The 13,287-nt window shown below is 39.0% G+C and overlaps 1 protein-coding gene across 1 annotated transcript; it reads left to right on the forward strand.

Moving 5' to 3' along the window:
* Positions 1-4,757: 4,757 nt before the first annotated feature.
* Positions 4,758-7,158, forward strand: LOC143551838 (ylmG homolog protein 2, chloroplastic-like). Its single transcript, XM_077042182.1, has 3 exons — positions 4,758-5,120; positions 6,449-6,648; positions 6,743-7,158. Exons 1-3 carry the CDS (start codon positions 4,839-4,841, stop codon positions 7,035-7,037), a joined length of 777 nt encoding a protein of 258 aa, XP_076898297.1. The 5' UTR covers positions 4,758-4,838; the 3' UTR covers positions 7,038-7,158.
* Positions 7,159-13,287: the final 6,129 nt, after the last annotated feature.

The following is a 13,287-nucleotide window of genomic DNA, read 5'->3' on the forward strand; positions in this document are numbered from 1 at the left end:
TTACTTAAATAATTGCTTGATTTGGTGTTCTATGCTATATGTCTATATGTTTATCGATTTCGGTTGGCTAAATCTATAAATCCTAGACTACTTGGCATCCCCTTGTAGCAAGGTGTCGTTAACGTAATGCAATTAACGATATTCTATTAAATCCTAGACTACTTGGCAACCCCTTGTAGCTGGGTGGCGCTAACGTAATTCTATTAGCGATTGTCAATTTATCCAAGTTGTTGCTTTTATTTATCGTTTTGTATACAAGTTTTGTGGCTTTTTATTACTATATACTTTTATGCTCAAACTTATGAATTGCTCACCAACCTTTGTGTTGACAAACTTTATTTTATGAAATGTTACAGGTTTGACTTTTTGTTGACTCGAGGACTTGATGAAAACGTTACCAAGACTATTAGGATATTAGTAAAACGAACAACATAATTTCTACTTGTATTCAACTTGTTTGTGTGGACGAGATGTGTTGTTTATTGATTTGTTGAAATAAAATGAGTTGATTAAATATTTTCACTTTAAATAGTGTCTTGTGTATTTGTCCAGTCACGTTGCACCCCGGCATGTTCCGCCTTTGGTCGGGGTGTGACAATTAACGCCAATCAAAATCACATAAATTCTTGTCCATATATAACTGGTTTAAGAGTGGGTTAAAACATTTACTATCAACCATAGTAATAAAAACAACATAAAATAAATTACTTTAAACATTATTCCCTCCACGTATTTATTTTGGAGAACCAGTTTTAAAATATGAGTGAATTATTTGAACACTCGGGTATCTATTCTTCCATCGTTTTAGTATTGGATCACGTTCCTTAGGTTTACCCACCTCACTTTATGCAAACTCTTTATAGAGTGAAAACAGTTCTTAAGGCTTGCCTCGAAGGCGACATAAACTTCATACATACAAATATCGAACATTGTAATGGAGAGGCTGAAACGCTTCTTGGCGAAGCATTGAAAGCTCTGTGATGGAAACGCTTGGATGCCTTCATTGCAAACCGGGTGTCTATGGAGCTCATCACTAATGGGGCATATACATCTTTATATTATTCTAGAAATTTATTCTGGAATCTACAAAAGCATCGATAGATCAGTTAATGTGGATTACGTCGATGTGCTAGTATGTGATATTTCGCAGGCAATTTGATGGGCAAGATTCGGTGATGTTGGTTAAGGAGACTGTCCGGGCAATGAAAAATGTCATTGGCAAGGACCTAGCTTTATACTTGAGCGTCGCGAACTATGACATCTCTAAAATCAGAGAGGCCCTTCGAGTAGCCAATGAATTGAAACTGGTCATGGTTGTGGTTCATTGCAGTTAATTCAATCAAACGGCTTCATAATTCTTTTTTTTTACATTTATTTATGAATATATTATTTAGATACCCGGATAGTTGTTGATGTATATGAATTCCAACAACCCTGACACATGCAACGAACTTGGCCTAGCGGTCATTTATTGTCGCTCGCTAGAGGATGTTTTAAGCTAAAAATATCATGGGTGTGCCCCGTAAGTGTCGTTATCGCTTGCCAGTATTGAGGAATCCGGTAATTCGTTCATTCAAACTAATTAATAATTAAACATTTAGGTTGAGTTACATGTCTGTTAAATGACAAAAAACAAGTTGGTGAGTAATGAACGCAAAGGAAAGTGTGGATATATATGTAATCTGGTATATACTAAAAGTCCAAGATAAAAAAATCCAGGATTTGTGGCTTCTTAAAAACCGTTTTTCATCCCATAATAAAAGGCACAAACAAAATGCACTTTTTATTATACCCAAATAGCTTATTGGGCTTATTGGAATTTTGAAAAGCCAATAAACAAATAAGCAGTTTCTAAAAGCTTAGCTAAACACCCACTAAAATTGTTTATAAATTACCATGATCTAAGCTTGGTTTGTGTCAAATAAGTTATACAAATAAAGTTGTAACGATATAGTGAGTGAATATGAGGTAACTAAAAATAATAAAAATGAACAAAATGTTACCTTATAAATTTCCTTCCGAGACCACTCATTCCAACAATCATACAACCACCATGAATTCTTATATTTTTCAAGTCTCCAAACGAAAACAAATATGTAAAAAGAATAACACATTTAGAAGAGGTTAAACTCTTTTGTTATGTTAAAAAAAATACAGACTGTAATATAACACACCATCTCCGACAACTCCGACCTCCGGCCACCCAATTACGGTGTAGTTAAGTCTCAAATATGGGATCTTTATAGATGAATAAGATATAAGAAATAAAGGGAGGGTGGAAATAAGAAATAGAGAGGAGACAATGTCGTTTAATGGCTGAACAGAACACGTATTAAGGGGATGTATGGGATTGCTTATTTAAGTCCATAAGGACTTTGGGTGAAAAGGACTTATAACTACTTTACTAAAATAAATAAAATGTGTTTAGATTAACTTATAAGAAAATAAGTCAATAAGCCAATCATTAATAAGTCAATAAATTGTTTCTTAAAAAGTGTTGAAGTTTACTTATTTATGCTATTAATACTTGTTGTCACCCTGACACATTGAAAAAAGAAATTATGATTTTTATAACATAAAATTCGTTTACATATTTTATATTTTTTTACTAGATCATAATAATATTACGTTCAGATTACTAAAAAAACAAAATGCACAATAATAATAAAATAATGTCATACTACATTCCTCTTCTCAATTCCATTATGTCTTACGCAACGTTTAGTTTTCCCACCCAACTCTATTAAAGTGAGTGTCGGGACTATTCGCTTTTCTAAGTTCAAGCAATCACACATCAATCATCTCCTTAAACGTATCATCATTCCATGCGAATTTAAGTTCATTTTTCACAAGCAACAACATTTGGACGGACAAAACCGAATATCAAAGAGGAAAAGGAGTAGCTACCATGAAAGAGGACAAAAGAGTTACCATAAAACTTCATATAAACTGATGGCAAGGACAAACTACACCATGTGTTTTATGATCGACGAAGAGGGTTGGCAGGGGTGTCGTTTTCATACAGATATTTGGATCTAAGTGTTATTACCTTTTACATAAATAAGGCCAACTAAGAACGAGGGATGTGGGGCTTCAAAGGGGGCGCTAGAGCCCCTTCGCTCGCGCCCCCAGGCGCTAATACCACACCAAATGGGCGCTAGAGGGGGCGCTACCGAGGCGCAAACACCACCCGTGAGCATGGTAGCGAGAGAAGAGAGAGAGGATGTGGGGCTTTAATATGGGTGCTAGAGGGGCGCTACCCACACCAGGGGCCAGGGGCTCCACCAGGGGCTCCAACACCCCCCTTATCAAGTTTCTCTCTCTGCCACACGTCATAATATTATTGGTTCTTGGCTCTGCTGGAGCCCCCACTAGAGCCCCCACACCCCTTAGTCTAAACTTGCAGGACTTAACCCAAAACAATAAACATTCCCACTCATTTAATCAAAAGGACTTGAAAACAAGGGCAGGCCTAAGTGGTCCGCATAAAGGTCGCCTGCACCACATTAATTTTTCGTCTTTCTTGTTGTATATACGATTTAATTTGACACCAAAGAAATTTAGACACCGACCCTCATGATTGTTTTACATGGTTTGTTTGAGTAGAGAGGAAACGGTGCAAAGAAAGAAGATAACTTTTATTATTTAAAATACACATATCTATTCTAATAAACAAAATAACTGAGACACATGTCATTTGTAGATTCATTCATAGCATAATTTTCACGCTCAAACTATTTTTCTATTTTTAATGAAAACATATCTATGTCCGTGTAATCAAAACATATAAATATATTCTTTAATTAAATAACTAACTTAACTAAATTATATAGATTAAAAATATGAGGTCGTTTATGTCAATATAATCCAAATATTTATATTTAATGAAAACAAATCTATCTTTTTTAATATAATCAAAATATTTATATACACTTTTGAGTGTAGGAGATGAATATTGTAAAAATATAATATGATAAATCCAAGAAGAAATTGCGAATGAATAACAGTTTTATTCTCACATATTCAATCAACATTCATGGATTCATGGATTCATGGAGTTTTAATAAATCTCTTTCGAAAGTGTAATACAAAATCATGTTTTACTCATGTTATTTTATATATGATGCTTCTTTTTTTATGTTATTCATAATAAAACATCTTATCATTTTTTTTAGAATTCGTTATTTCATTAAAAAAATATAATTACAACTTATAAAATCAGTAGGTTTATTTATTTCATTGTTATGAAGAAATTTCGTGAGAATAAACCACGTATTCGTATGAGTATTCCATTAAAAAATATAATTTAAACTTAGAAAATTATTTAATTTGATAAAATATAGTTTCTTTTTTAATTTAATCATTATTGCTTAGTTTTATTTTTCTTAAGCATCCCATGGATCACAAATGTTCTAAAGCTAGTATATGTATATAACTTAAAATAACTCGTTGTGTATCGTAAACAATAATAATGTAACGAGACTACCACTGTAAACACGAACCCAGTTAAATAATTTACTCAGTTCAGACCTTAGATCAAACTAATTATTATATTGTTATTTATATTGTTAGATATATGCTTTTATCTAACACACGATTAATTTTGTTTTAATTAGATTATTTTATAATGTAATTTTGTTTTAAATTTTGTTGGGAATGCTTAGAATACTCTTACTCTTAATATTCAATGAATTTTCCCTTCTTTATATTTTTTTAATTTCTTAATTCATTTTGTATATAATTGTGTGCAACTTAGGCTCCAACCATATCCTATCTTCAATCTCCCAATCTCCTTCAACTCCAAAACACACAAACAACAACACAAGAATCAAACCACAATGCATCCTTCTTCTTCAACAGCAGAGGATCCATATAATAATAATAATAATAATAATGTTAACTCCACCAATAATATATCCACAACAGGTCTACCACTTTCCTCTCTATTAATCTTCAAACCCATAACCACAAATCACATCCAGAAAATAGTAACTGAGTCTTCCAACACTTTAGTTTCCAACATTCATAAATGCATCAACTTTCTTCATATCTTTGCTTCCCAAAACCCATTTTTCACCAAATTGCATTCTCTTCACTCAGAATACCACAAGTTTTGTCAGGTATTATTATTATTATTATACCTGTGTTTCTGTTAATTTATATACAGTTTAGCTACTTTTAGTTGAATTAGTTAGTAATAATTTAGGGCAGTTTTAGTTCATTGTGTCTCTGTTAAATTAGGGCTCCATTTATAGCAATTTTAATGCCCAAATTAGTTCAAAATAAGAGGGTCAGGCGGGCGGGTTGAATAACGGGTCAATGACAGTTTCGGTTGGATGACTGGATCGTCCCTCGGTCACTTTTATGTTAGTTTTTTACGGCTGTAAGCGAACCGAACCAAACTGGACGAGACCTTGTTCAGTTGTTCATGTTTGTTAAATATGTAATGTGATCTTCATACACCACCCCCATAGTGACTGTACATGCCTATTCAACTCGTATAGTGTTATATGGGCCACACATAACTGACAAGTGTATAGAGGGGACCCACAAAAAAAATCCTTTTTGGCCTATATATGAGTCATATCTCATATACAGTCTGTATAGCTCTATACAAGTCGTATAGGCGAGTGTGTGTGAAGATCCTATGCCTTAAAATATTTATCAGACAACCAGATGTACATGAACACATAACGTGATGGATTTTGTTAAATATTTATGTTCGTTTTTGTTCATTTTATTTGTCAATTCTTAGTGGGTGTTTGGGAATTGGGATTGCTTATTTTCACTAACTTATGACTTATTAATTTTTTGAAAATTGAAAACTAATAAGGTGTTTGGGATTGCTTTTAGTGTGAGAGAGAAAAGTTAATAAGTTATTAACTTATTCAAAAGTTATAAGGAGGTAAAATAAGGAATGCCAAACACCCCCTTAAACTCAAGGATTCTACATGGTTACCCAAGGTCAATATAAAGTTCAGTACTTTTGACATAATTATACAATAATACTTAATATTATAAACTAAAAATTAATAAAATCTTTAAGGGCCAAACATAAAAAAACGAACACGAACAAATGTAAACGAACGAATATTAACAAATATAAACGAGCTAACGCGTTAACGAATGTTCACAAAAATGATTAAATGAGCACGACTCTGTTAATGTTCGTTAATTTAGTTAATCGAACAAAGTTTCTTGTTCATGTCCGTTCATTTATTAAACGAACTTCTCACCGAACGGTCAAATGAACATTTGGTTCATACATTCCTATCAATTTTTGAAATTTATAAGTTTTTGTTTGAGCTATACGTATAAGGCAGTTGTATGCATTTGAATACACGTTTCACGAAAGTTTTTACCCATAAACATGTATAGTTTTATCCATTTGACCCGTTACAGATAGAACATAAACAAACCCGTTTATGACTAATCTTCACTGTTTCAGATTAACTACCAAAATCAAAGGAATTCAAGGCTTCTACCAAACCATGATTTTGCAGCCATTATTCCAGGAGATTCAGTTGCAGGGCTTGTGATCTCTAATGGTGTTCTAAATTTTTTAAACATCTACAACACATTATTAGTTGTGAGACTAGTTCTCACCTGGTTCCCAAACTCGCCTCCAGCCATTGTTAATCCCCTCAGGTATAACATTTGTTAAACACGGATTGGTTTAAATATTTAATCATCAAGTTACAATTTTTTTGGATTATAAAGTAATGTTTTCTATGTTCTGCAGTACTTTATGTGACCCGTACTTGAATATATTTCGTGGGGTCATCCCGCCTCTTGGAGGGACATTGGATCTTTCTCCAATACTTGCGTTTCTTGTGCTGAACGCGTTAACTAGCACTGCTTCTGCACTTCCTTGTGAGCTTCCGTCTACAGAATCGTCTCAAAAAGGCCCGTTATCTCAAACGGGCCAAACGGGCTCGTTGTTTCATACTTCAATATCGCGTCTTACTTCTTCCCAAGAGAAATGGATGAAAAGATTCTGTACGAAAAGGTCAACGGGCTCGGGCAGTGATGAGTAAAACATGGATAAAGTGTTGAACTAGATGCATGATACAACTATATGAACTATTGAGTTGATTATTTCTGTTAGTGTTTTTGCTGTATGATATTTTTTTATTTTGTAATTTGTGAAGTTGAAGTAACCTTCCACACCAAATTGTTACTTTTTTGAAACGAAATGTTTTTACCCGAACTCATTTTACTCAGAACTCATATTGACAGGTCACCCAAAGCTTCTTGTTTACCCGAACGACCGAACTCGTTCTACTCTTAAAAGTCTTAAATGGAATTTGACTAGACTAGGGGGTTGCTTGATTCGCATGATGTTTTTTAAAGAAATTGAAATCGGTATGGAATCATTTTAAAATTAATAATGTGTTTGGTTGGTAATTTTGTTAATCAAATTGGAACGTTAAAATACTGAAAAGACAACTTTGCCCCTCCACTCTTTTCTTCAACGCCGATTGTCTTCTCCATTTCTAATCTTTGAATTATTGCGAGAGAAAAAAAACAGAAATCCTAAATCATTTTTTTTCTCCATCATTGGTTTATATTTTTAAAACTTTACTTCTTACATATGTCTACGTTGTGTACTTAAAGAAAAACTTTTAAACTACAACATGTATGAGGTTGTGTAGGCGTGTAGGAAATAACATACACATGATTTACACATGTATAGGTTCTTAATTAAAAGAATTTTGTTTATATGTTTTTTAGAATGTTAAAGGAAATGAGTAAAATCACATTTCAACTGTCTTCATGTATTTTATTTTTTCTTTAATTGAGAAAATGAATGATTTATTCTGTGTTTTTTTTTCTGTGCTTGCAACAAAATGATATATTAGTGATCAAAATATGTAAATATGATTATTTGATACAAAACTTTAAAAGATTACTAGTAATGTCACTGTTAGATTATAAACAGGTTTGCATGACTATAAAACATCCAAATAAATGTTGAAGAGGTATGTACCCGCCTCAACACCGAGCGAGGCGGGTCAACCCACAAGATATAGACAAGAGGCTTGAAATCAAGACATTATGAAGGCACAAAGCCAAAACCTATGCGCATGGCGCATATCACATATGCTCATGCATCACATGCTCATGCATCACATGCTCAGGCATCACATATGCTCACGCATCACATATACTCACGCGTATCACATCTGCGCGTGGCGCATCCGCGCGTGGCGCATATCACATGCTTGTGCATATCACATCTGCGCATGAAACATCTGCGCGTGAGAATAAAGAGAAGACCTCGCGCATCCTCAGGATTGGCGCATATCACACATGCACATAATCAACCTCGTCCTTATCCAAATTAGGGTAAGGACAACCTTGATTGTGCACGTCAGACAACCTTCCAGAAGGTATCTTTTTAAGGAATAAGAATATGCTGATGTTGACAGCTGCCAATGAAAGGTGGACAACTCAGCAAAACCCATGTGCAACTAACCAGTGAAAAAGCACCAGGTGTCCCAAGGACACGTGGTGTGAAGCTATAGGAGGAGGCCACGTTTGGCCCTAATTGGGTCTGAGCCCAATCATTGGAAACCCTAGCACTATAAATACCACATCAACTCCACAAGGAGAGGGACACCTTATTACACAGTATTCAGCTATATTAGGCAATACACTTCAATTTCCTTACTCTGAGATTATTATCTTCTCCTACAAACTCTTATTCTCACACCGGAGGGTTACCCCAAAGAGGACCCCTCTGTCCCTTTCTGAGGGGTAAGTTTACGGTGCTGTTCATTTTGTAGGTGGAAGAATCCAGATCCCAGAGAACCATCGGTGAAATAGCATAATCACACCCGAGGAAAGTAGATCGTCTACCAGTGAGTCGATCCACGTTTCTTCATTGGCGCCATCACCTGTTACAACGGCAACAAAATCTCCAGTTCTCTAAAAAAAATTCTCACCATGGTTTCTGGTGTTCGTAACGTCGATCAAGTTCTGGAGGATATTGAGCATGAGGATGTTAATGGGGGGACAGCAGTTTCTGAGGGTGCCGCGTGATTCTACGTGCACCACCAGTAACCATCCCTTCATCACAACTCCTCATAGCCAGACTGAAACTCCTCCAGACGATCTCACGTTCCAAAATCTTGCCGGCGCGAAACAAAAAGGACCAATGGGTCCAGAAGATGAAACCAATGACCCTAAAGAATGGCTCATAAACGAGCAACGACGTCTAATGGACAAGTACAATGAAATGGTCAAACACAAAAAGACAGCCGACTTAACACAAAGGCTAGCGTTTGACAAGCAAACCGTTCATGGAACAAGAAGGGCGCGCGCGCCGGAAGATGGTCATTCTGTTCACACTGAACACGCTGAGTTTAGTGATGAAGAAGTGCACAGCATGAGGAAGACGCGAGATACTCATGCAGGAGGCTCACAGCTCCGCGCGCACATGAACGTGACGCCTGGAGCCAAAGCCGACATGGATCTGCACACACCGTACAGCCCACCAGTGAGAGGGCAAGTGGACGTAACCACACCATACATGCCAGCCATCTTGGTGAAACATTCAAAATTCACTGAGCGCATCGCGAAGGCTCCCATTCCGCACAAAACCAAGATGCCAAGTGGTTTGGGCAAATATGACGGCACAACAAATCCAGACGATTTCTTACAAGGTTTTTACAACACCGGAAACCTAGAAAGCTGGACGATGCCAACATGGTGTCACATGTTTGCTCGCTGCCTCACGGGCGCGGCGCGTGTCTGGTTCGAGAGTTTGCCGACTGGGCAGATCGATGGGTTCGAGGAACTATTGGAAAAGTTCCAAGCTCACTTCGTACAGCAGCGCAGACACACGCGCGACCCTGATGACATCATGCACTGCGTGCGCAGGAATGATGAAACGATTGAAGACTACATAACTCGTTTCAATCATGAGTCTCTGGCAATCGAGGTATCACTGAGCAACTCTTGCGCGTGGCCTTTATACAAGGCGCGCGCAGTGATCAACTCCGCCGAGCTCTCGTAAGCAGAGATGGCATGCCAACCACTTGGGCCAAGCTAATGGAAGCATCGCGAGTCTTCGCGAGAAATGAAAAACAAATTGCCCAAGATAGGGCAAGAGAAAGAGGGCATCAAGCTGAGACACCGCGCAGCAACGAAAGAAGGGGCAAACAGAACTCTGTATGGTCCAGGTTGCAACCAACCAGTTTTTCTTCCGCAGAAAAGCAGGCGCAACCAAGCTCACCCCAGCCCCAAAAAGACGTTCGTAATCGCGGGGAGGGTGACAAGAGGGAAGACGGCAGAGATCCTAACAGACCTCTGCCAAGAATATGGACTCCCCTCACTAAAACACCTTCACAAGTGTTAAGCACTGAGAATGTCCAGTTCAAAAGCCCCAAGCCATTACACTACAAGGGACCATCAAACAGTGGCAAGTATTGTGAGTTTCACAAGTCCACAGGACACAACACTGATGCATGCCACCACTTGAAGGATGCAATTGAAAAAGATGTAAAATCAGGCAAGCTGGCTCACCTGGTGAAAAACTCAAGGCCAGAAGATGAACAAACAGAAGGTGCCTCTGCCAGCAAAAGGTTCAAAAGAATCTGTGTAGCCGAGGGAGGAAGGCAAGGGCAAAATTCAAGAAAGAGAAGCGCGCAAGTCCACGGAGATTGGCGCGAGCAACAAGTAATCTTCCCAAGAATCAGGGGAGGTCCTTCTATCAGCAGTCCTCTTGTCATCACTACACACATTGCTCATTATGAAGTGTCAAAAGTCCTGGTGGACACTGGCAGCGAATCAGACATCATGTATGAGCAATGTTTCAGGAAGTTGGATCTGGCAGACCAAGCAAGACTCGAAATTGTGAATGCACCAATCTCTGGTGTTTCAAATGAAAGCATTCATCCCCTAGGTCAAATACAATTTGAGCTAACTATGGGGGATGAGAAACACAAGCGAGCCGAAGTTGTCAACTTCTTGGTCTTGCCCACCACTTCATGCCACAATATGATCTTGGGTAGAGGAACGATTGCCCAATTCAACGCCATACCGTCGCCAGCGCACGGCGCGTTGGGGTTCCCAACACCAACAGGTGTAACTTTTGTATACCGAGATCATTTGTGTGCAGTGGCAAGTACTCCGCGGGAAGGGAGAATGAAACTTCCAATGGCAGACAACGCGCCAGAGGAATGGATTCTCAACCCAAAATTCCTGGAGCAGACAATCACAATTGGCGCTACGATATCAGACGACACGAGGTTGAGAATGAAGAGATTGCTCACAGCATATATGTCGGTCTTCGCGTGGCAACACTCTGATATGACTGGGGTTCCGCGAGACCTGGCGCAACATTCTCTCAACACGTTCAAGTCTGTAGAGCCAATTGCTCAAAAGAAGAGAGTCGTGGGGGATGAGAAGGCGAGGGCCATGAATGAGCAAGTTGAGGATCTATTGCGCGCAAACATCATCCGTCCTATACGATACCAGACATGGGTAGCCAATCCTGTGATGGTAAAGAAAAGTAACGGGTCGTGGAGGATGTGCATTGACTTCAAGGACCTCAACAAAGCATGCCCAAAAGATTGTTACCCCCTCCCAAACATCGACGCAAAGGTGGACTCCGTGGCGCCATTCAAGCTCAAATGTTTCCTGGATGCCTACAAGGGCTATCACCAGATTCAAATGGCACCACAAGACGAGGACAAGACTGCCTTCAGAACCGACAAGGGTGTTTTTTGTTACACAAAAATGCCCTTTGGTTTGAAGAATGCGGGAGCCACCTACCAAAGACTTATGGATGCTGTTTTCAGCGAGCAAATTGGAAGAAACCTAGAAGTCTACGTGGATGATTTGGTGATCAAAAGCAGGGAGGAAAAACAAATGCTCAAAGACATCGAAGAAACCCTTGGGCGCCTAAAGGAAGTTAACATGAAGCTCAATCCGAGCAAATGCACTTTCGGCGTACAAGAGGGAAAATTTCTAGGTGTAATGGTCACCAATGATGGTTTCAAGGTGAACCCAGAAAAGGTGGAGGCCATCCTTGACATGCCCTCGCCATCCACCATGAAAGAAGTCCAGAAGCTGAATGGTAGATTGGTTTCAATCAACAGGTTCCTAGCGAACCATGCAAGCAAATCTACCCCATTTTTCAACACATTGAGAAATTGCTTAAAGAAAAGCCAATTCAAATGGACTCCTGAGGCCGAGCAAGCTTTCAGTGAGATAAAAGAATGTTTGATAAATCTGCCCGCGCTCACAGCTCCACTTCCTGGTGAAACTTTGACATTGTACCTATCAGCAGGAGAGCGCGCCATCGGCGCAGTATTGTTGGTGGATCGCAAGGGAATCCAAACGCCAATATACTATGTGAGTCGGGTGCTGACAGATCCTGAGACGCGCTACTCCATCATGGAAAAGTTAGTTTTGTCACTAACACACGCGTCGCGCAAGCTTCATAGATACTTCAATGGTCATCCTATTGAAGTTCTGACTGGTTACAACATCCAGCAAGTCTTGCGGCGTCCCGCGCTCTCAGGAAGGCTGACAAAATGGGTGCTGGAATTAGGAGAACACACGATCGCCTATAAGCCCCGTCCAGCAATAAAGGGACAAGTCTTGGCTGATTTTATCGCAGAAATCCCCGAAGGAAAAATTGAAGAGGCTCAGCGCGAGGTAGACCCTCCGCGAGCCAATGATGAAGAAAATGTTTGGAGATTATTCACTGACGGAGCTTCAAACAACGAAGGGTCCGGCGCAGGCCTCAAATTGGTGGATCCAGAGAATCATGAATATACTTACGCCATCAGGTTGAACTTCAAGAGCACCAACAATGAAGCTGAGTATGAAGCCCTGCTGGCTGGCCTGCGCATCGCGCACAAATTTGGAGTTAAAAAGCTAGAGGCCCATGTTGATTCATACTTGGTAGCAGCACAGGTCAATGGCCTTTATGATGCCAAGGAGAACACCATGCCTCTGTATCTAGAGCAGGCGAAAAAGCTCATCTAGCAATTTGACTGCTTCAGAATCATTCATATTCCGCGCAGTGAAAACAAATCTGCCGACGCGCTGAGCAAGATGGCATCAACCAGCTTCGATCACTTTGGCAAAGATGTCAGGGTAGAAGTAATGAGCAACCCGTCGGTGGGAGCGAAGTCTGTCCTGGTAACTCATACAACACCTTCATCATGGATAACTCCAATAATGGAATTCTTGATGGAGGGAAAGGTACCAGACAATCGCGCACAGGCGAGGAAGATAAGACACAAGTCGCAGAACTATGAATTGCTTGAT

This window comes from Bidens hawaiensis, unplaced genomic scaffold (genome assembly GCF_021521415.1).
Source record: "Bidens hawaiensis isolate Kalapana, Puna unplaced genomic scaffold, B.hawaiensis_p1.1 tig00016672_1, whole genome shotgun sequence".
Taxonomy (NCBI): Eukaryota; Viridiplantae; Streptophyta; class Magnoliopsida; order Asterales; family Asteraceae; genus Bidens; species Bidens hawaiensis.

Coding starts and splice junctions, on each gene's coding strand:
- LOC143551838 (XM_077042182.1), top strand. CDS start 4,839: ATGCATCCTTCTTCTTCAACAGCAGAGGATCCATATAATAATAATAAT. Junction 5,121..6,448: donor AATACCACAAGTTTTGTCAG/GTATTATTATTA, acceptor TCACTGTTTCAG/ATTAACTACCAAAATCAAAG. Junction 6,649..6,742: donor GCCATTGTTAATCCCCTCAG/GTATAACATTTG, acceptor TATGTTCTGCAG/TACTTTATGTGACCCGTACT.